The 21,207-nt window shown below is 51.0% G+C and overlaps 1 protein-coding gene across 2 annotated transcripts in view; it reads left to right on the top strand.

Annotated features, from left to right (window-relative positions):
• The first annotated feature begins 1,538 nt into the window (after positions 1-1,538).
• The window catches only part of RASAL1 (RAS protein activator like 1), a 32,730-nt gene continuing 13,061 nt past the window's right edge, over positions 1,539-21,207 (top strand). Inside the window, exons 1-8 of one of the 2 annotated variants that reach the window (XM_002694515.6) lie at positions 1,539-1,900; positions 6,834-6,890; positions 9,779-9,892; positions 10,050-10,111; positions 15,707-15,836; positions 17,809-17,890; positions 18,039-18,170; positions 20,792-20,880. In XM_002694515.6, the coding sequence (XP_002694561.3) occupies positions 1,764-1,900; positions 6,834-6,890; positions 9,779-9,892; positions 10,050-10,111; positions 15,707-15,836; positions 17,809-17,890; positions 18,039-18,170; positions 20,792-20,880 (803 nt within the window). In that variant the 5' untranslated portion in view covers positions 1,539-1,763. The other variant, XM_010814052.4, reaches the window with a different exon arrangement.

Genomic DNA, 21,207 nt, shown 5'->3' with positions numbered 1-21,207 from the left:
CCAGACAGTGGCCAGCCAGGGATAGAATTCCAAGGATATGAATTCCTCGTCAGCCTGGCTGGGGTGCTGGGTGGGAAGTCAGGGAGGGAAGTCAGAGAGGGAGATAGGGAAGCAGGTCATGGACTGCTCCTGCGGCTGGGTGGGGCCCTCCCAGAATTGCCGGTCTGGGTGTTCCTTCCGGAACATCATAAATAGAGCCAACCCATTGGTGCCCAGCCCTGGGCTGAACTGATCAGAGTGAGTTAGGCTCATAGCCAGCCCTTCCGAGAACTCTTAGGCAGCTAAACAAACTCATGGGGAGAGACAGTGTGTGTATTAGGACAGGCCCTTCTGGTCACATTATCTCACTTAATGAGATGTACAAAAAATGGACAAACCTGGAGCTGTAGGAGCAGAGAAAAAGGAAAGAAAACCTCTGCCTGGCAGGAGAGGCCATCCTGGAAGACTTCCTAGAGGAGGTGATATTTGAGCTCTGCCTTGAAGGACAATAATAGCAAACACTTTCTGAAAAGCTTCTTATGTGCCTGTTGGTGTTCTGACACCTGTACCTGCTTCCTTCCTACTTGCTTTATCTCATCTAATTCTCTCAAAATCCTGTGAACAAGATTCTATAATCACATAGGAACGGATGAGAAAGCCAAGCCAAGGTTCAGAGAGGTTAAGTGACTGGCCCAAGACCACACAGTTACCGAGTGGCAGAGTCAGCATTCAAATTCAGAAAGGCAAATCAGTTACTGACTGTAAGATCTTCCACATGCTATTTAATCCCTCTGAACTCAGTTTGTGTATCCGTACAATGGGGGTACCGGTACAACAGTAAGTAGCACATACAATGAGGAGGAGGAGGAAGATGAGATAATCCGTGTAAAACGCTTAGAACAGTGCCTGGCACACAGTAAGTGTTCAAACACTTGGAGATGGTTTTTTATCGTCGCTGTGGTGGTTGTTATCTTCAAGCCCTCCCCTCCCCCTCCGGCCGCAGCTTCCTCCCCCGCAATGCCAGCCCGTGACGTGAAGTCAGCCGCACGCACAGTCTGGATTTAATTGGGATCTAAAAGAGATGGAAGGGGATGTTGGAGGCCCCTCCCTCTCTGGACTCTGAAAGGACCCCCAGGGAGGGTGTGACTTTCTCTAGCGACGCCTCCCGACGATCTCAGATACTGCTCCGGGACGGCGCAAGGAGGTCGGACCGAGGAGGCGGTGCGGGGATGGCAGGCAGGGGAGAGCCGGAGAGGTGTGATCGTGCTGGAAGCAGGGCAGGCAGGCGACACACTGTGTCTTCTGTGCCCAGTGCCAACTCAGCAGGACCCTGCCGCCACGCCCATCATGGCCGTGGGCCGCTCCCCACCTGGCAGTCCCAGCCTCCACGCGCCCGGGGCTCCGCGGCGGGTGCGCTCTGGCACGCTTGGCTGGGGTGCCGGCAGAGGGCGCGCGAGGGTGGCCCGGGAACGGGCGGGAGGGGGACCCCGCGGGAGGCGGGATTGCGGGGAGGGCCCTGAGCCGCCCCCACCACCCCCCGCCCGCCCCGCCTGCCCACCAAGAGCGCCAGACTAGAAGGCAAGGGCTGGCGGTGTGTCCCCCGCGCGCTCTGCCAGCTCGGCGCCCGGCTCCTACCTGTAGAGTCCGGGGAGGGAGGCGCCCCCTCCCCGGTCACTATCCTCTCTCCTCCTTCGGAAACCTCCCGTCCAGCTACCCGCGCGTTTCGGGTAGGTGGCCCGGGGACTCCGAGAGAGGGTGCCAGGCTCTCTGCGGGTGACATGTAGATGCCCTCCCTGCCGCGGTCCAGCCTCGGAACCCGGGCGCCCTCCTGGTCGGAAAGTTTGGGGCAGGGCGCCATGGCCAAGAGCAGCTCCCTGAACGTCCGCGTCGTGGAGGGCCGGGCGCTGCCCGCCAAGGATGTGTGAGTACCCCTGGGGCCAGTCGGGGATGAGGGGCGTGCCGAGCATGGATGGGGCAGGGGTCGCCCATTCAGCATGCCAGGGCAAGTCGGTGAAATGGGAGAGGGGTTCTTGTCTGAGAACAACACTGGGGCTGATCCACAGTCACGGGGCGAAAGGCCCCCTGCCCATCGCTCTCCTGGTGGAGGGGGCACTCAGACTCAGCAGATGCCCCGCCCAGTGGCCAGGAAGGGGGTGTCTTTGTTCCTGGGATATACTAAAGGGGGTCTTCCAGGGCTTCAGCCCTGGGGCTTATAGGATCAGATTCTGTCAGAGCTGGGGAGGGGGTTTAGGGGTGGAGGGCTCCCTTCCTTAGTCCAGGCAGGTGTTGGAGGTGGGGTTTCTCCAGGCCTGGGTGGGCACCGGTTCAGAGAACCCTGGAAGGGGCCCCAGAGGGCCTGGGATCCAGGCGGCCCAGCATTCCTCTGCGAGCATCTGGCGTTTAGGTTTGCAGAGTGTCACCAGGTGGCCCACTGGCCAGGCCTGGGGGAAACATTCCCCTGGACCCAGAGCCCTTAGCTCCTCAGCCAGCAGCGACCAGCCCGGGGTGGGGGGCCTTCCCTGATGCTAAGCTGCTTGAAGAGCCAACTTCCCCCTGCAGCCCCCTCCCCAGCCAGGTGGTGGGGTCCCCGCAGTACCAGTCCTTGACTGTGCTTCCCTCCGGGCTGAGTCAGCAGTTGCTGAATCAGCAGAATGGAGGGAGGGGTCCCCCTCCTGCTTTGGCCTGGAGCCCAGAAGGGGCTCTGAGGGTGTGGGTACCTGGAACAGGTGTGGGATCCTTGACAGTACATTGACTCTATGACCTTGAACCTGATCCTCTCCAGGTCTGAATTTCCTATCTGAGCAAGGGGAACCCTGGACAGGGAGTCTGCAAGCCTCGTGCAGTTGTGAGGGTAGAAAAACCACTTAGGATTTACCCCCGGGGCCAGGGGGAGCAGGAATGTGGATTCTGAGCCTCTGCACAGGCTGGGACTCAGCTCTGCCCTAACACCTCCGGCTGGGGGTCCCAATGAGAGGGTATCCTGCCTTTGACTTCATGAACCTTCCGCTTCCGCAGTCCTGGAGCTGTGCCAACAGGGAAGCTCCTTAGAGCAGTTCCAGCTGCCCCCATCCTCATCAGTGACCCTTAAAACAAGCATCTGGGGAAAGCAGAGAGCTTGCTGGCTGTGCCAATGCAGCGTCTGGACAAGCCCCCTGTCTCCCCTCTTCTGAGGTGCTCTTTCAGAGCCCCTGAGCGTTAGCAGTTCTGGGACTGTTGAGGCAATGAGGTGGCCTGGCAGCTGCTGGGGAGTTGATAATGGGAGACCTTTCAGAAATGGGTTTCCCTCTCTCGGTGCTCCGGTCTCTCCCAGTCCTTAGTGAGGGCCATGAGGGAGCAGTGGGTGTTTTCCTCGGACCCAGACACGGCTCATGGGGCTCCCTCTGCTTCTCTTGGGGAGGGAGTTGGCTCATACTTGATCCCTGAGTCTTGGTTGCCCCTCCTCCCCCCAATTCCTGGGCCAAGGTGAGCTCTAGGTGGGCCTCACCCCAGTACCAGGGTAGGGGGAAGTGACTAGGCCCCAGTTGGGGATCCCGCCAGCCTGCCTCAGTTTCCCTAGCTGTTGGTGCCCTTCTCAGAGGGGCTCCCTCATAGCATGCTGGGATCTCCATGCCCATGGGGACTCCTAGAGGGGGTATGTCCTCTTTCCCCTCTCCTAAGGGAGAGGGCCCAGAATCTTTCTGAAGCCTCCCCAGGTTTGAGAGGGCTCCAACCCTGGCTTGGAGGAGGCCTCAGCTGATAATTTGAGTTATTTCTGTCATTCATAATAGCAGCTATATGTGGTCAAAGGCTTCCTACAGGCCAGGTCCTGTGCTTAACACTTCTTAGAGTCCTATTCGGAGAAGGCAATGGCAACCCACTCCAGTACTCTTGCCTGGAAAATCCCATGGGCGGAGGAGCCTGGTAGGCTGCAGTCCGTGGGGTCGCTAAGAGTCGGACGCGACTGAGCGACTTCACTTTCACTTTTCACTTGCATGCATTGGAGAAGGAAATGGCAACCTACTCCAGTGTTCTTGCCTGGAGAATCCCAGGGACGGGAGAGCCTGGTGGGCTGCTGTCTATGGGGTTGCACAGAGTCGGACACAACTGAAGCAACTTAGCAGCAGCAGCAGCAGCAGAGTCCTGTTGGCACTGCCATTTTATGAATGGGCAAACTCAGGCTCAGAGAGGCATAGTCACTTGCCCAAAGTCACACAGCTGGAATTTGAATACTGACTGCTTCCAGGCACCCACCTGCCAATGCAGATGATATAAGAGATGTGGGTTTGATCCCTGGGTTGGGAAGATTCCCCTGGAGAAGGAAATGGCAGCCCACTCCAGTATTCTTGCCTAGAGAATCCTATGGACAGAGGAGCCTGGAGAGGGCTACAGTCCATAGAGTCACAAAGATTCAGACACGACTGAAGTGACTTAGCATGCACACACCAGGCACCAAGCAGACTGGGTAGGCAATGGTCCAGGGGCCGGCTTTCCCACACTTGAGGAGGGGCAGGGACCGTGGGAGAGGCCAAAGGTCTGGAGAGATCCAGGATCTGGAGGGGGCATCCCCCTTCCGCCACCATAGCCCTTACCTGATAGAAGTTTGATAAGGCCTTCATGCGTCAGAGTCCCGGAGCTGACGTGCTCCGCTCCCAGAGGGGCCCAGGGGTCAGGCTGGGTGAACAGGAGGGGGCGTGGCTCCCAGCCCTTTTCTAGTGGATTCCAGCCTGTCTGTCCTACATCTGCTGTTGGGGAAACCAAGGGATGGGAGCCTGCCTAAAAGAGGCTCAGGGATAGAGGACGTGAAGAGAGACACGAGACGGAGGGGGTGACACCCAGCCATGGGCATCCGGAGGGTAAAACTGAGGCTCCCAGTGTTACTCAGCCCAGTGGGTTTGGAATAGATCCAGATGGGAAAACTGAGGTCTGGGGCATTATGCTGAAGGGAGGCCAGAGAGGAATGTGGAGGCACAGGTTGGCGACTAGACTGAGATGTTCAGGGATGGAGAGCAGATGGGGAAATGAAGGCACACTCGGCAGAGGGAGCTGAGGGAAAGCAACCAAAGAGGAAACTGCGGCCCGAGGAGGGTTCAGCCAGCAGATGAGGTTGGAGCAGCTCCTGGTGCCATGTCCCTCTTTCCCGGAATCCCCGAGGCATTTGTGGATCAGTGACAGACTGAACCGAGACAGGATGGAAGAGAGAGGGCGGGGGCTGGAGTACTGGGGAAGGGGGCCATGTGGGAAAGGGATCTTGAGTTGGAGTGCGGGTGGCATTGGTTGGGAACATGTATGCTGAGCCCCACAGACCCGAGTTCAAATCCCGACTCTGCCAGGCTGTGGAGGGAGGGGGACGGAGGCACAGCTCCTCCCCCAAGGGTCTCAGTGTTCAGAAGTGGCAGGGAGCTGTGGAGACAGACACAAAGCACAGAGAAACAAGGGAGCAAGATGACTTCACGTGCTCAGAGGGATCAGAGGGCAGTTTTACACTGTCCACTGTTGGAGGACGGTGGTCATCAAGGACCACCTCTCTGAGGCAGTGACTTTGGGGCTGAGGTTTGAATGAAAAGATGGAGTCATTCAAGAACAGAGTAGGTGTCTTAGAATGGTGGAACAGCAAGTGCAAAAGCCCTGAGGCTAGACTGAGCTTGGTGGAAGACAAGGGAAGCCTGTGTGATGGGATGCAGGCAGGGGTGGGGGAAGTCATGAGGAACCCTGGTCAGCTTGGGATGGGCAAGTAACTCTTATTATTAATTGGGGGATGGCTTTGGTTGGTCACTGACTCTTTGCTATTCACAGGGTTGCAGCCCATCTTGAGATGAACTAACATCTCTTATAATGAAGAGGGGATGGAACTGGCTTTGGTTGGCTAATGGCTCATGGCTACTCGAGGGGTTGCAGCCCATCTTGGGATGGACTAGTAACCCTTATTATGAAGAGCGGATGGAACTGGCTTTGGTTGCCCCAGTGGCTCATGGCTACTCAAGGGGTTGCAGCTCATCTTGAGATGGACTAGTAACTCTTGTAATGAAGGAGGAATGGAACTGGCTTTGTTTGGCTAATAGCTCATGGCTACTCGAGGGGTTGCAGCCCATCTTGGGAGGGACTAGTAACCCTTATTATGAAGGGGGGACAGAACTGGCTTTGGTTGGTCAATGTCTCGTGGCTGCTTGAGGGGGTGCAGCCTATGTCTCCTACTGGCTGAGTTTTGAGGTCTGGCTGCCCTGGTCTGTGCTTGCAGTGAGAGCATCCACTGAGGTCCATCCCCACTGAAGGCTGAGCTATGCAGCGTCCCCTCCCAGGGAAATTCCCAATGGGGGGGGCAGCACATACCCTGAGGGTGGGGTTCAGGTGTCTGTGGGAAGAGCTCTGGGGTCAGCTGTGATGCATCACACCATGCGTTAGCTTCTTTAGCTCCTTCACCTGCCCTAAGAGGTGTGTGGAAATATTATACCCAACTTACAGAGCAGAGAAACTGAGGCTCACAGAGGGGCGAGGACTTGCTGGGGTTCCACAGTGAGCAAGCTTGAGGCCAGGGATGACTCACCAGATGAGCACAGGCTCTGGACCAGCGCTTTGGGCTTCCTGGGCCCAGGACTCCACATGTTCTGGTTTCAGGTCTCAGTGTTCTGTTTCTCTGGGTGGAAGCCCTGGGCCCATTCAAGGAGGTCAGGCACGCAGTGGGTGGCTGCTGGGCAGCCATGACATGGTCTGCTGGTCCCCAGAGGTCCTGCCTCTACTGGACTTGCTGTGTGACCCTGGACAAATCCCCTCTCCTCTCTGGGCTGTAGTTGCCCCCCATCTATAAAACGAAGGTGGACTGGGATCCCCACTCCGGTCTACCCTCTCAAGCCTGCTCCCCAAACCTTCTCCTTCTGCAGGTCGGGGAGCAGTGACCCCTACTGCATTGTGAAAGTGGATGACGAAGTTGTGGCCAGGTGAGGCGGGGAGAAGCCAGGCACGGGGCGAAGGAGACGGGGGAGTCCAGGTGTAAGGATCCACGTTGAAAAGAGAGCCTTGGGGGGCACGCTTACCCCACGGATGGACTCACTGGCCTGTTGGTGGGTGTTCTGTGCCCCAGCCACAGGCCTGGATGGTGGGGCCTGCTGGCTCCTCTGTCCATCTAGTCCCACCAACTGGCCGCCACCTTCCCCCTTGCCCTGACGATGTCCCTGCCCGCATCCTGGGGCTGACTCAGCGGCTGCCAGCTTGCACCTTCCTGGGGGCGGGCATCTCACGCTTGGCTGGGCTGGCTAGTTCTGGGCCTGCTGGGTGCTGCGGGCACTGGTGTGTGTGTGCATGTGTGCCCAGTTGGACCCGCATGTGAGTGTGTATGGTATGTGGGGAAGTGTTGGAGGGCTGGTGTGAATGCCCGTGACCACCGGTGTGTGTCCCTGTGGGTGTGCAGACTCAGAGGCTCACATTGTGTACCAGCGTGTGGGGTGTGTATGCGTGTGTGCACACGTGGGCTGCCATGTACATGCATGTGTGCACCGATGCCTGCTTATATTTGGGTACACAGACACCACTGTGAACACGTGAGGATGTGAAGATGTCTGGTTGCGTGAGCCAGTCTCGGCTGGGCTGGGCTTGGTTGCCGCCCCCGCAGGCCGAGGGACAGCTCTCACCCCCGCAGGCCTGAGGGGCGTGGGTGGGCGGGCAGCTGAAGCCTCGGTTCCTATGGAGACGGAGGATTCAGGATCCTCCTGGCGCCAGTTCTGGTCCAGATGGGCTGGGAGCTGGGGGCAGGGAGCCCATGTGGGGGAGGGTCAACCTGCAGCACCCCAGCCGATCTGTGTGTTTATCCCCCATCACTCTCTCTGTGTTTACCCTGCCCCCTTACCACACTCTGTGACACCACCCCCAAGCCCACAGACTGATTTTCTGTGTGACCCCAGGCTGCTGTCTCCCCGTCTCTGGGTTCTGAGGACCCTCCAAGTTCAGGGGCTGGGGAGCCTGGGGGGACTTCCAATTGGAGAGAGGGTTGGGTAGGACGGAAGCGTTTGGAAAGAAGGGTCGGTCTGATGGAGTGGCCCTGGTCTGTGTGTGTGCGTGTCCATGTTCACACTCTACTGGGGAAGAGTGTGGCAGAAGCTAGGTGGGGCTTGAGTTCCCAGCCAGAGATTGAGGCCAGGTTGTGATGGTGAGAGCACCAGATGCTCATCTACTAGACCACTGGTCAGTGACAAGGGCCCTGGCCCTTGGGCTTTGCAGAAAAGAATTCCCACAAAGATGGAAAGTCGTGAAGCAAGTCAAGTATTAAGAGGGCAGAGCGTACAGTGTGTGTGGTGGATAGGCATAAGGGCAGGCTCAGAGGGCGAGTCCCTGAGTTGTGCCCTTGTGATAGTTTGAATTACTTTTATGGGCATTTCTTCAGGTTTTCTGTGACCAGTCATTTTGATTTACCTGGCTCACAGTGCGCATTTAGCGTATCTCAGGATCCTTCCATGCGTGGACGCATCTCTTAGCCAGGATGGACTCTACTGAAGAGGCCTGTGGGTAGCCCAGCCTTAGTTAACATCACTCCCCTTTGACCTCCAAGGAGCGTTCCTGCGCATGAGCGGTCAGAGAGGTCTCCTGACTTCCAGAATGAGGAGTATGTGGTCTGGGCAGGGCCCGGACTTTCCCTTAATAGTCCTGCTATTGTCTTGGAGTTTTGGTCCATAGGGAATGAGTCTCCAATCGCTTTACCCTGAAGGGGGCCCATCTGCCTTCTGCCTCAGAAGGAAGAAGGCAGAGGCAGGTGTGTTGGCCAAATTTTGCAGCTGTCAACTTGAGTGTGTGTTGACTGGGCAAAGTGAGTTCTCTTTTCGCTGTTGGGTAAAGGGCAGTGCATCTGCAGAGGTGTTGGGGTGAAGAGGTGTGTATCTGTTTCTGGGTCTGTCTTGGTCCCTGACCCTTCTGGGCTTCCCTCTTGCTGATTAAGTGCTCCGGCCCCTGCTGACTTCATGGTCCCCTGGCCCCTCACACTTTCCTGCCTCCCAGCCACCATCTTCTTGTTCCTCAAATTCCTGCCTCAGTGCCTTGGCACATGCTCTTCCAGCCATCTGGACTGTCTTTATCCTCTCTCTGCTTTGCCTGACTGGCTCCTAGGGAAAGCCTTTCCTGACCCCTCCCATCCTCAGCCCAGTGGGCACCGCTGGCCTAACCAATCACAGGACTTCTCTCACTGTGTCATAGGGCTCAGGAGGGAGCCCCTTTCTGTTGGGGGAGTTCTGTGGGGGTGGCTCCTTGGCACCTCTTCCTCTAATTTCCCATAGCCCCAAGACTTGGCACATAGTCAGAGTGAGTGTTTATGGAGTGAATGAATGGATGAATCGAATTGTGGGTCTTGTCTGTTAGTGAGGGTTTTGTGATCCTCTGTGTGTATCTCTGCCGGGTATCACTCTGTGTATGTGAATGTGTGTCTGTGTGTGTCTCCATGTTCTGGGCATTTTTTTGTCTGTGTTATCCATGTGAATGTCTTCTCTGTGTGGGTCTGCCCTTGTCTGTATGTAGAAACACATAGTTGTATGTTTCTAGAGATTTTTGAAGATGCATATTGGTATCTGTATGTGTGTGCATGTGTCTCTTTGTGTCTCTGGTTTCCTTGGTGTATCTGTGAATGTGTGTGTGTGTGTGTGTGTGTGTCAAGGTCTCTGGGTGTGTGTTATGGTTTGTGTGTGTACTCGTGTGTATCTTATATCTGGGTTCTTGGGTCTATGTGAGTGTGTATGTGTAGCTGTATTTGTGTTTGAGTAGCTCTGGGTGTATGTGTGTGTGTGTGTGTGTCCCCAGGTATCTGCTGCCTGTGTGGCCCAAAGGCCCCCTGTGCCCCCTTTTGCAGGACAGCAACCATCTGGCGGAGCCTGAGCCCCTTCTGGGGGGAGGAGTACACCGTGCACTTGCCCCTGGATTTCCACCATCTGTCCTTCTACGTGCTGGACGAGGACACAGTGGGGTGTGTGTGCTGGGGACCCAAACCTGGGCATCTGAGGGAAGGCGGGACACCCCAAAGCACAGTGCCTGTCCACGCAGCCGTTGACATCTGCGCCCACCTCCCCACGGGCGGGGCAGGGGTCCCTGACTTGGACCCTCACATGCCTGCCTTTCTGCAGGCAAGATGACATCATAGGCAAGATCTCGCTGAGCAGGGAGGCCATTACAGCGGACCCCCGAGGTGGGTGAGGGTGCCAGGCAGAGGGAGGGGGGGGTGGCGCTTGCCAGGGCATAGCAAGCAGCATGGGCAACACAGAGCCTTCGGGGGAAATTATTTTGGTTGTTGCTTCTGTTTTGAATTTTATTATTTTTTAATTTGTATTATTTATTTTTTTGCATGTGCTGGCTCTTCGTTGCCGCATGGGCTTTTCTCTCGTTGCAGCGAGCGGGGGCTACTCTCTAGTTGCCGTGCACAGGCTTCTCATTGCAGTGGCTTCTCTTGTGGTGGGGCAGGGGCTTCAGGAGTTGTGGCTCCTGGGCTCTGGGGCGCAGGGTTAGTAGTTGTGGCTCATGGACTTAGTTGCTCCATGGCACATGGGATCCTCCCGGATCAGGGATCAAACCCGTATTTACTGCATTGGCAGGCGGATTTTTTTTTTTACCACTGAGCCACCAGGGAAGCCTGGATTTTAATTTAATTCATTTATTGAGCAGTTAACTTATTTCCGTTCAATATTCAAAAGATACAGTTAGCGGTGGGACTGTCGCTCCTGTCCCAGCTTCTCCATTCTCATCCCCCATGTTGTCAGTTTCTTGTATGTCCTTCTAGGGACATTTTAAACCTACGCAAGCAAGGGACTTCCCTGGTGGTCCAGTGGCTAAGACTTCACACTCCCGCGCAGGGGCCCCGGGTTTGATCCCTGCTCAGGGAGCTAGATTCCACGTGCCACAACTAAGACTTTTCGTGCTGTAACTAAAGGTCCCGCATGCCGCAACTAAGATCCAGCACAGACAGATAAATAAAATAAATATTTTTTAAAAACATATGCAAGCAAGTAGCAACAGTAATAGCAGCAAACATTTATGTAGTACTTACTGTGTGCTGGTCACGTTCTAAGTGCTTTCAGTCGGTTCAGTTCAGTTGCTCAGTCATGTCCGACTCTTTGCGACCCCATGAATCGCAGCACGCCAGGCCTCCCTGTCCATCACCATCTCCCGGAGTTCACCCAGACTCAGGTCCATCGAGTCAGTGATGCCATCCAGCCATCTCATCCTCTGTCGTCCCCTTCTCCTCCTGCCCCCAATCCCTCCCAGCATCAGAGTCTTTTCCAATGAGTCAACTCTTCGCATGAGGTGGCCAAAGTATTGGAGTTTCAGCTTTAGCATCAGTCCTTCCAAAGAACACCCAGGACTGATCTCCTTTAGAATGGACTGGTTGGATCTCCTTGCAGTCCAAGGGACTCTCAAGAGTCTTCTCCAACACCACAGTTCAAAAGCATCAATTCTTTGGCACTCAGCCTTCTTCACAGTCCAACTCTCGCATCCATACATAACCACTGGAAAAACCATAGCCTTGACTAAATGGATCTTTGTTGGCAAAGTAATGTCTCTGCTTTTCAATATGCTATCTAGGTTGGTCATAACTTTTCTTCCAAGGAGTAAGCGTCTTTTAATTTCATGGCTGCAGTCACCATCTGCAGTAGTTTTGGAGCCCAAAAAGATAAAGTCTGACACTGTTTCCACTGTTTCCCCATCTGTTTCCCATGAAGTGCTTTACACATATCAATTCACTTAATTATTCTAATAACCGTAAGAGATGAGCACTCTTGTTATGCCCATTCTTTGTGCGCATGCTCAGTTGCTTCAGTCATCTCCAATTGTTTGCGACCCCATGGACTGTAGCCCGTCAGGCTCCTCTGTCTGTGGGATTTCCCAGGCAAGAATACTGGAGTGGGTTGCCATGCCCTCCTCCGGGGGATCTTCCCGACTCAGGGATCGAACCCACATCTCTTATGTCTCCTGCATAAGCAGGCAGGTTCTTTACCACCAGTGCTACCTGGGAAGCCCTATGCCCACTCTTTAGGTGAACAAACTGAGGCACGGGGGTTAAATAACTTGTCCAAGATCACAAAATGACTAAGTGGGACAGCTGGGATTTGAACCAAGTTGTCTAGTTCCAAAGTCTGTGCTCTTTCTACTATATGTGTTTTGTTCTCTGCTTATAGAAACAGGGCTTCCCTGGTGGCTCAGACGGTAAAGCGTCTGCCTACAATGCTGGAGACCCGGGTTCAATCCCTGGGATGGGAAGATCTCCTGGAGAAGGAAATGGCAATCCACTCCAGTATTCTTGCCTGGAAAATCCCGTGGACGGAAAGGCCTGGTAGGCTATAGTCTGTGGATTTGCAAAGAGTCGAACACGACTGAGCTACTTCACTTTTTTAGTTTTTATAGTAATAGGACTCCATTAAACGCACTGTTCTATATCCTGTCTTTTGACTTCGCCGTTTATCTTGGAGATCTTTCCATACTAATGTCTCAAGAGCTTCTGCATTCTTTGCTTTTAGTATGACTTCATGGCACTCCGTTTTGTGGATGTACCATCATTTATTTGGCCAAGTGCCTTCTTGATATGCACTTGGGTTACTGACAATGTTTTCCTGGTTCGAACAATGCTGCAATGAATAGCCTTGTACAAATGCAATTGCACACATCACACAAGTTTATATTAATGCAAGTTTATATTAATTGAAAAACAATTTTGGCTGTGCAGCGCTCTATGTTGGATCTTAGCTCCCCAACCAAGGATCAAACCCATGCTCCCTGCATTGGAAGCAAGGAGTCTTAACCACTGGATTGCCAAGGAAGTCCCCATGTATGCCAGTTATATCAATCAGCATAATGAATTCCTAGAGGTGGATTTGCTGGATCAAAGAGTATCCACATTAGCATGTTTTATTATAGTTATTGATTATAGTTATTGTTAAGTTACTCTCCAGTTACTTAACAGTTAACAGATTAATCTACCCTATAACCTTGTCAACAAATGCCAAACTTTTGGATCTTGAATCTGATAGGTTAAAAAATGGGCTCGTTGTGTGCGCTGTTTTGCATTTCGGTATAAGTAAGTTTGAAGACCTTTTTATATACTCAAGAGTCTCTTTATTTCCTCTTTTTTGTGTCTATTGTCTATTCACATTGTATGTGTGTTTTTCACCCCCTGGGTTGTTTGCCTTTTCTTCCTTTTTTTGTGGGAGATCTGTATATATGAGGAAAATAAACTTTGTCACATTAGCTGCATTTTTTTTTTCTCCTTGTGGCTTATATTTTGACTTTGCTTATCATTTTTTCCAGTAGAAAATTTGCTTCTTGTTCTGTAATCAAAATTTGTGTGTGTGGGGGTGCACTTTTATGTAATGCCTAGAAAGTCCTTCTTAGTCCTGATATTAGGACAGATTGTTTTATATGATTCTTTCTAGCAACAGTTTGTTCCCATTTTATTTTAACAGTCAAGTCTTTGATCTATTTGGAACTTACCCAGATACAAGGCATCCAATAGGGATTGAACTTTACTGCTTTGGTCTAGATGATTCTTAGTTATCTTGACACCATTTATTAATAATATAATAATATATTTTTGCATCAGTGAGCATTAGTTGACAGCACACTATGTGCCAATCATTATAATCATCACTTCTGTTTAGTGAAGGCTTATTATGTGCCAGGCACAATGCTAAGCACTTTACATTTAGTCCACACAATACCAAGTGAAGTGAGGTGGGATGGAACTTCACTTTTCTAACTTGGTTATTGCAACAGATACCTAATCAAGTTAGAAAAAGCTGATGGCATCCTGGACTTGGGAATAACAAAAGAGATAGAGAGGTAAAGTAGAACTTATACTTCCGGCAGCATGGGAGACTAGATCCACAGAATGGCTCTCTGGCCGCATAACAGTGAGATCCTGAATTAGATGCAATTCCTAACACATTGTTGGAAGGATGTGAAGAGGATTCAGTATTCCTCCATTTGCATGCAAGCATGTGTATTAAGTCTCTTCAGTCGTGTCTGACTCTTTGCGACCCCATGGACTGTAGCCCGCCAGGCTTCTCTGTCATGGAGGAGCCATCCCACATCATGGGATTCTCCAGGAAAGAATATTGGAGCAGGTTGCCATGCCCTCTTCTATTCCTCCTTCTACTCCCGGTGAATCATGAGCTAAAACCTAACATGGAGTGGTGAGCAAGAGGCAAGGCAGTAAGGAAGGATTTCCCTGAAAGTTAACGTCAATATCAGATTCACAGTCAACAGGCTAAATCTTAGGCCAGGGGCAAGGTGGCTATTACTGAACCTGAGAATTCCCCTTCAGAGTTCCTAAGCAACTGCTACTCCTCTCCAGGGATAAGCATCCTCATGTTAAATTTCCCACAGAGTGAGCTCAAACAAGTGTGACTTCACAATCGAAGATCATCACACACACACAAGGAAGTGAGCCACAAAGAGCAAGAGTCAGCAGAAATAATGACCATCAGATTTAGACCCATAAAGACTTTAGACTTTGTATTTATGATATATAAGAATTTAAAAATTCAATAAATAAAATTTAATCACCTGGAAGGGCCAGCAATAACCATGATAAATTAAAGCAATGCATTAAAAAAAAAATAGACTGACTTGGAAGAGAACCAGATCAAATGCTTAGAGATAAAAGGTACAATTGTTGACCTTAAAAACCAAGTGGATGAGTGGCACATCATTCTTTCAGAGCTGAAGTCAGAGTTAGTGAACTGGGAGAGAGATCTAAATAAGTTATTTAAACTTCAGCTCAGAGAAATGAGAAGCATATAAGAGAAGTTCAAGACATGGAAAATAACTGAGAAAGTCTCTAACATCCATTTAATTGGAGTCCTAGAAGCAGAATATAGAAAAATCTGGGGAGAGGAAATGATTCTAAAAAATTGATGACCTGGAATTTTCCAGAACGCAAGAGCATGATTTCATAAGTAGAAGGAGCACAGCCTTTACTAAGCAGGGTTTTTTTTTTTTTTTTTTTTAATATCCTTACCTAGATATACTGTGGGGAGACTGCAAAAAACATCAAAGACTTAGTCCTTAAACTTGGAAAAGATAGACCATTCATGCAAGATCAATTATTAGGCTGAAATGACTTCCCAGTAACTACAACTGAAGCTGGAAGTCAGTGGAACAGTATCTTTAAAATTTTTTTATTAATTTAATTTAATTTTAATTTAAAAAATTTTTTGGCTATATTCACTTGCCGTGTGGGATCTTAGTTCCCTGACCAGGGATGGAACCCATGCCCCACACCTGCATTGGGAGTGCAGAATCTTGACCACTGGACTTCCAGGGAAGTCCCTGGAACAGTATCTTTAATGTGTTGAGAGAAATGAGAGACAGAGAGAGAGCGAGAGAAAGAAGGAGAGGTTAAGATTGAGAAGACCAAGACTGACTTGACTGATTCAGGCCGAGAGCCTATAAGAAGGCTCAGAGATAGGAATGCCAAGTGTTGTTTTTTTTTTTTTCCTGAGGGGAGAGTAAATGATGGACAGATGAAGAGTGTGATAGTACATGGTTAGGGGCACTGGCCCTAGAACTATACTGCCTGCATTTGAATCCTAGTTCTACAGTTTACTAGCTCCCTCCTTGCTGTGCCTCTTTTTCCTCATCTGCAAGTGGGGATAATTACAGTAACTATAGCAGAAGGCTACCGAGAGGTCCATGACTCGATATCTTTTTAACGTTAATTGAATTTTAAAAGATAATGCAATGCCTAGACGGTGATAGGTGCTTAATGAATGCTGGTGCCTGTGCCCTCCAGGAATCGACAGCTGGATCAACCTGAGCCGCGTGGACCCGGACTCGGAGGTGCAGGGTGAGATCTGCCTGTCCGTGCAGACGCTGGAGGACGTGCGGGGCCGTTGTCTTCACTGTCACGTGCTCCAGGCTAGGTATGGTCATGATGGGGGTGAGGGTGGGGTGGGGGGTGGTCTGAGAATGAGCAGGAATCCACTGGATTCCTCCCAGCTGCCTTGAGACCACCTCACTCCTGAGATATGTCTTGGCTCAAAACCGACATCCTTTGTAAGGCAAACAGTCCGAGATCACCAGGTGGCAAGTTTCTTGGGTTAAAGCTTGAGCAAAATCTTTGTTGGGTCCCCAGTGACCAGCAACCAAAGGCCAGATACTCAGAATGACCAGGCAGATGGGTGTGGACATGTATTAATCAAATCATAAGTGATAGACACCCAATTTATACTGGCTTAAGCAGATTGACTCATGTGAATGACATGCAGCTTCAGGCATGGCTGGATCCAGGTGCTCCAACAGAGACATCAGGAATCTGTAGACATAGATTCCTTGGGTGTCTTTTGTATTAACTTTATTCTCAGACAGTTTCTCCCCAGGTAGGGGCAAAGCTGACCCTAACAGCCCCAGACTGGCATCCTACCAATTTGGCAGCTCCAATGGAAAAAACTATCTTCCACCATTTCCAACCAGTATCCTAGGACTAATTCTTATTGACCCAGTTTGGAGTACCTGCCTATCATTGAACCAGTTACACTGACTCTGATTGGTCAGACCTGAGTAGCAAGTCCCTTCCTGGCAGCGAGGGAGGAATCAACCCACTCAAGTCATGTGGGCTGGGAGAAAGGGAGGGGCAGGTCCTGTCCCAAGGAAACATCAGAAAAAAGATGGATACAACTCCTGGGATACCCATCTTCCCTCTTGTCTGTTTATCACTCCCCTCTTTCTCAGCTGCCCCATCACTCTATTTCCTTGACTATTTCCACTCCTTTCACGCTCCCATGTCTTATTTTGTTTTTTTGCCATGTTTTTCCCCACACCTTACTCCCTTTATTCTTACCTTTAGGCCAGTCCTCACCCAAGTTGGACTAGGTCTCTATTTCTAGTTTGCTCTGTGACCTTAAAGTCCTTTCTTGCCCTCTCTGTGCCTCTCCCACCATTTCCAGATTCTATCCTCAGCTGGAGCTCCCTGGAGATTGAATGGAGTAGCAGGCAGGCATAGGACAGGCAAAAGGACTTTTTAGGGGTAGGGACTCCTCACTTACTCTGTGCCCATGGCCTCCTCCCCAACTACAAAGCTATGCAGGATCCTTGCAAGTAGGAGAGGGACCGATTGCTGTCGCTTAGCAACTAGGCTGGCTCCTAGGAAACCAAAGAAGGCTTTGGATGCCAAGCAGGGTGGGAGAGAAACAGCAGGAGGAAACAAGCAGCCCCTGGGTGTGTGGGGGAGAGGGTCCCTGGATTTGGGGGACCTTGAAAAGGAGGGGTGGGAGAGGCTGAAACTTGGGTTGTCATGGCAACCAGAGGCAGGGGGTCCCTTCCTCATGCCTTTTCTTGGTCCTAGTGTGGGTAGGAGTGTTTGTTGAGTGAATGAGTGAGCTAAGCACTCTCCACATGTCATCTCATCCCTTGGCCCTGTAAGGTCAGTCTGTTATTACTCTGATTTTTCAGATGAGGAAATTGAGGCTCAGGGAGGGACAGTGACTTCTCCTAGTGTCACACAGCCAGTGAATGGGAGAATCCAGGCTATGAACCCTGGCATCTGGTCTCCCATCCATGGGCTCCAGGGAAACAAAGGCTCCCTTTCCCTTCCTCACTGCACCTTTACCTGCTGCTTTGTGATGTTCAACTTGACCTTTCTGTGCTTCAGTTTCCTTACCTAGAAAATGTGGGCATAGTAATGTGTCCTCGCAGGGTAGCGTTAATCAAAAGGAAGATACCAGGTTTGGACGGACCTGGTGAAGGATGCTCTTTGCTAGATCCCTACAATGTACTATTTTTTTGTCTTGGAAATCAGCAGCATTTGAATTGTCTACCTTGAACCCTTTCCCCAAGGCTTGGGTCTTGGTCCTTAAGGGTCCTGTGACCCGTACTCCTTACCTCATCTGTCCTCAGGGACCTGGCCCCCCGAGACATCTCCGGCACGTCTGACCCATTTGCGCGTGTGTTTTGGGGCAGCCAGAGCTTGGAGACTTCGGTAAGTGGTGGAGCAGAGCTGGGAGACTGGGGCATTAAATGACCTTGGGAAAGCCACTTACTATTCTGAACCTCAGCCTTCCCATCTGTAAAATGGAGACAAGAATGGTCCCATTAGCTCTGTCTTCTCTCACTCCCTCCTCTCCCAGACCATCAAGAAGACTCGCTTCCCACACTGGGATGAGGTGCTGGAGCTGCGGGAGATGCCAGGTTCCCCATCCCCTCTGCGAGTGGAACTCTGGGACTGGGACATGGTTGGCAAGAATGACTTTTTGGGAATGGTGAGCACCCCCCAGACACCCTACATGGCTCACCACTGCCTCCAAGGGGGACTGGGGAGAAGGGCTGGGCATCCTGGAGCTCACTTGGAAGGGTAGATGTGACGTTTGCCTTATCAGGTACCTTGGCCAGGCCTGAGTGACAGAGTCCCATGATCCCATTGGTGCAGGAACCTACCTAAGGTCATAGAGTGGGCCCAGATTCTTATTCCGGGATGAGAGTACCCAGGTTGACTGTGTGCTTCACTGTGCTAAGTGCTTCTCCGGCATCACTTCATTTATATAACCTTGATGGCCACTGTTAAGAGGCTGGGACCATTGCTGTCTCTATTTTACAGATGGGAAGACTAAGGTTCGGAGAGGAGAAGTGGCTTTCCCAAGGTCATATGATTAAGAAATGGCAGAGTCAGTATTTGAGTTCAGGTCTCTCTGAATCCAGAATCTAACTCTTACTCCTGGATGCACTGGGCTCAAGGTCTTTCTCTTGGAACTTCAGTCTCCCTATCTGTAAAGTGGGTATGATTTTTCTTGCCTCTCAGGAGTTTTGAGTGGATGTATACTCAGCATTTTTGTTTTGACAGTTTTTTTGTTTTTTTTTGGCTGGGTCGCATGACCAGGGATTGAACCTGGGCCGCAGCAGTGAAAGCCGAGTCCTAACCACTAAGCCACCAGGGAAGTGCTGAAGCTGCCAGTTTTTAAAAGGAGGCAAGATTAGAGTAAATAAGAGGGAGACTTGGTCATGGACTTCCCTTGAAATGACCACATGCTTCACCAAAGTCATCAAGCTGTGTAAAATGGTGCCGCTGCTTCGGAAAAATCTGGCAGTTCCTCAGTAGTTAGAGTTACCACGTGACCCAGCACTTGCACTCCTGGGTGTGTGCCAAAGAGAAAGGGAAACATAGCCACACACGACTCTATGTTAATGTAAATAGCAGCATCATTCATAAATAGCCAAAAGTAGAAACAGCTCAGACGTCTATCAACAGATGGGTGAAGAAACAAAATACAGTATATTTACTCAGCGGAATATTATATGGCCATAAAAAGCAATGACATCCTGACACATGGATCCTGTGACATTCATCCTGACACATTCATCCACACAACATGGATGAATTTTGAAAACACAATGCTAAGTGAAGGAAGCCTGTCCCAAACTCCCCACATATTCCATAATTTCATTTATCAGTTCAGTTCAGTTCAGTCGCTCAGTCGTGTCCGACTCTTCATGACCCCATGGACTGCAGCACACCAGGTCTTGCTGTCCATCACCAACTCCTGGAGCTTACTCAAACTCATGTCCATTGAGTCGGTGATGCCATCCAACTACCTCATCTCTGTCGTCCCCTTCTCTTCCTGCCCCCAATCCCTCCCAGCATCAGAGTCTTTTCCAATGAGTCAGCTCTTCCCATCAGGTGGCCAACATCAGCCCTTCCAATGAACGCTCAGGACTGATCTCCTTTAGGATGGACTGATTGGATCTCCTTGCAGTCCAAGGGACTCTCACAGTTCAAAAGCATCAATTCTTCAGCGCTCAGCTCTCTTCATAGTCCAACTCTCACATCCATACGTGACTACTGGAAAAACCATAGCCTTGACTAGACAGCCCTTTGTTGGCAAAGTAATGTCTCTGCTTTTTAATAACTTTCCTTCCAAGGAGTAAGCGTCTTTTAATTTCATGTCTGCAGTCACCATCTGCAGTGATTTTGGAACCCCAAAAAATAAAGTCAGTCACTGTTTCCCCATCTATTTCCCATGAAGTGATGGGACTGGATGCCTTGATCTTAGTTTTCTGAATGTTGAGTTTCAAGCTTCAAGCCAACTTTTTCACTCTCCTCTTCCACTTTCATCAAGAGGCTGTTTAGTTCTTCACTTTCTGCCAAAAGGGTGGTGTCATCTGCACATCTGAGGTTATTGATATTTCTCCCTACAATCTTGATTCCAGCTTGTGCTTCATCCAGCCCAGCATTTCTCATGATGTACTCTGCATATAAGTTAAATACAAGAGAATCTATAAGGACAGAAAAATTAGTGGTTGCCAGGGACTGGAGGATGGGGAGTGTTTGCTAATGGATATAGGCTTTCTTTGGCCAGAGGAGCTGATAGAAAATGGTCTGAAATTAGTGGTGGTAGTTGCATAACCTGTGAATATACTAAAGCCACTGAATTACTTTAAATTGGTGAATTATATGGGATATAAATTATATCTGTATAAAGTTGTTATTTAAAAAGAGAGGGGGAGGGTGGGACTTGACCTTCTGGACTATCTTTAAGCCTTTTGATAGATGCAAGTTTGTCCCTCAATGGAGCTGAAAATACACTCACTCCAGACATGCTGTGTCTAGCCGCTGTGTGACCTTGGGCAAGTCACTCCACCTCTCTGAGCCTCAGTTTCCTCAATTGTAGATTAAGAGCTCCCTGGAGGCCTTTGGTACCCTGGCAGGAGCTAATAATCGGGGACTGGGGGACGGACTGTTGCCATCATTGTGTTGATAGAACATGGTGGAGGAGGAGGAGCTGACCCTAGGTGGGCTTTGCCACCCCTCCTTGGGTGGGCAGCCTAACTCTTCTTCCAGGGCCCAGCGGGGCAGAGCTCTGCTGAGGGCCTGTGTGTTGCCCCACAGGTGGAGTTCCCCCCACAGGTCCTGCAACACAACCCGCCCAATGGCTGGTTCCGCCTCCTGCCCTTTCCCAGAGCAGAGGAGGATTCTGGGTAAATGTGGGTACAGTGGGAGGAGGCTGGGCTGGAACCATGTTGGGTTCCGTCTTCTGCTCGCAGGCCAGTCCTTATGGGTGCCCACGTCAACCCACACGCTGTCACCAGGTCCCTTCATTCATTTAACAGACGCTTGCTGAATGTCTCACCATGTACGTCTACATGTGTCCAAATGAGTTCACCTTATCCCCACCCACCTGCAAACACATCAGTTCAATCTGGTGTGTGTGCAGAATTTCTGGTCCCTCCACACCTGTCCACACACCTGTTCACACCATCCGTTCCTGTATACATGTGTATACTGTATAACTGCCTCATCTTTCT

The sequence above is a fragment of the Bos taurus genome, chromosome 17 (genome assembly GCF_002263795.3).
Source record: "Bos taurus isolate L1 Dominette 01449 registration number 42190680 breed Hereford chromosome 17, ARS-UCD2.0, whole genome shotgun sequence".
Lineage (NCBI taxonomy): Eukaryota > Metazoa > Chordata > Mammalia > Artiodactyla > Bovidae > Bos > Bos taurus.
The sequence above is the reverse complement of the archived record's forward strand: the minus strand, read 5'-3'. Positions and strand labels throughout refer to the sequence as shown.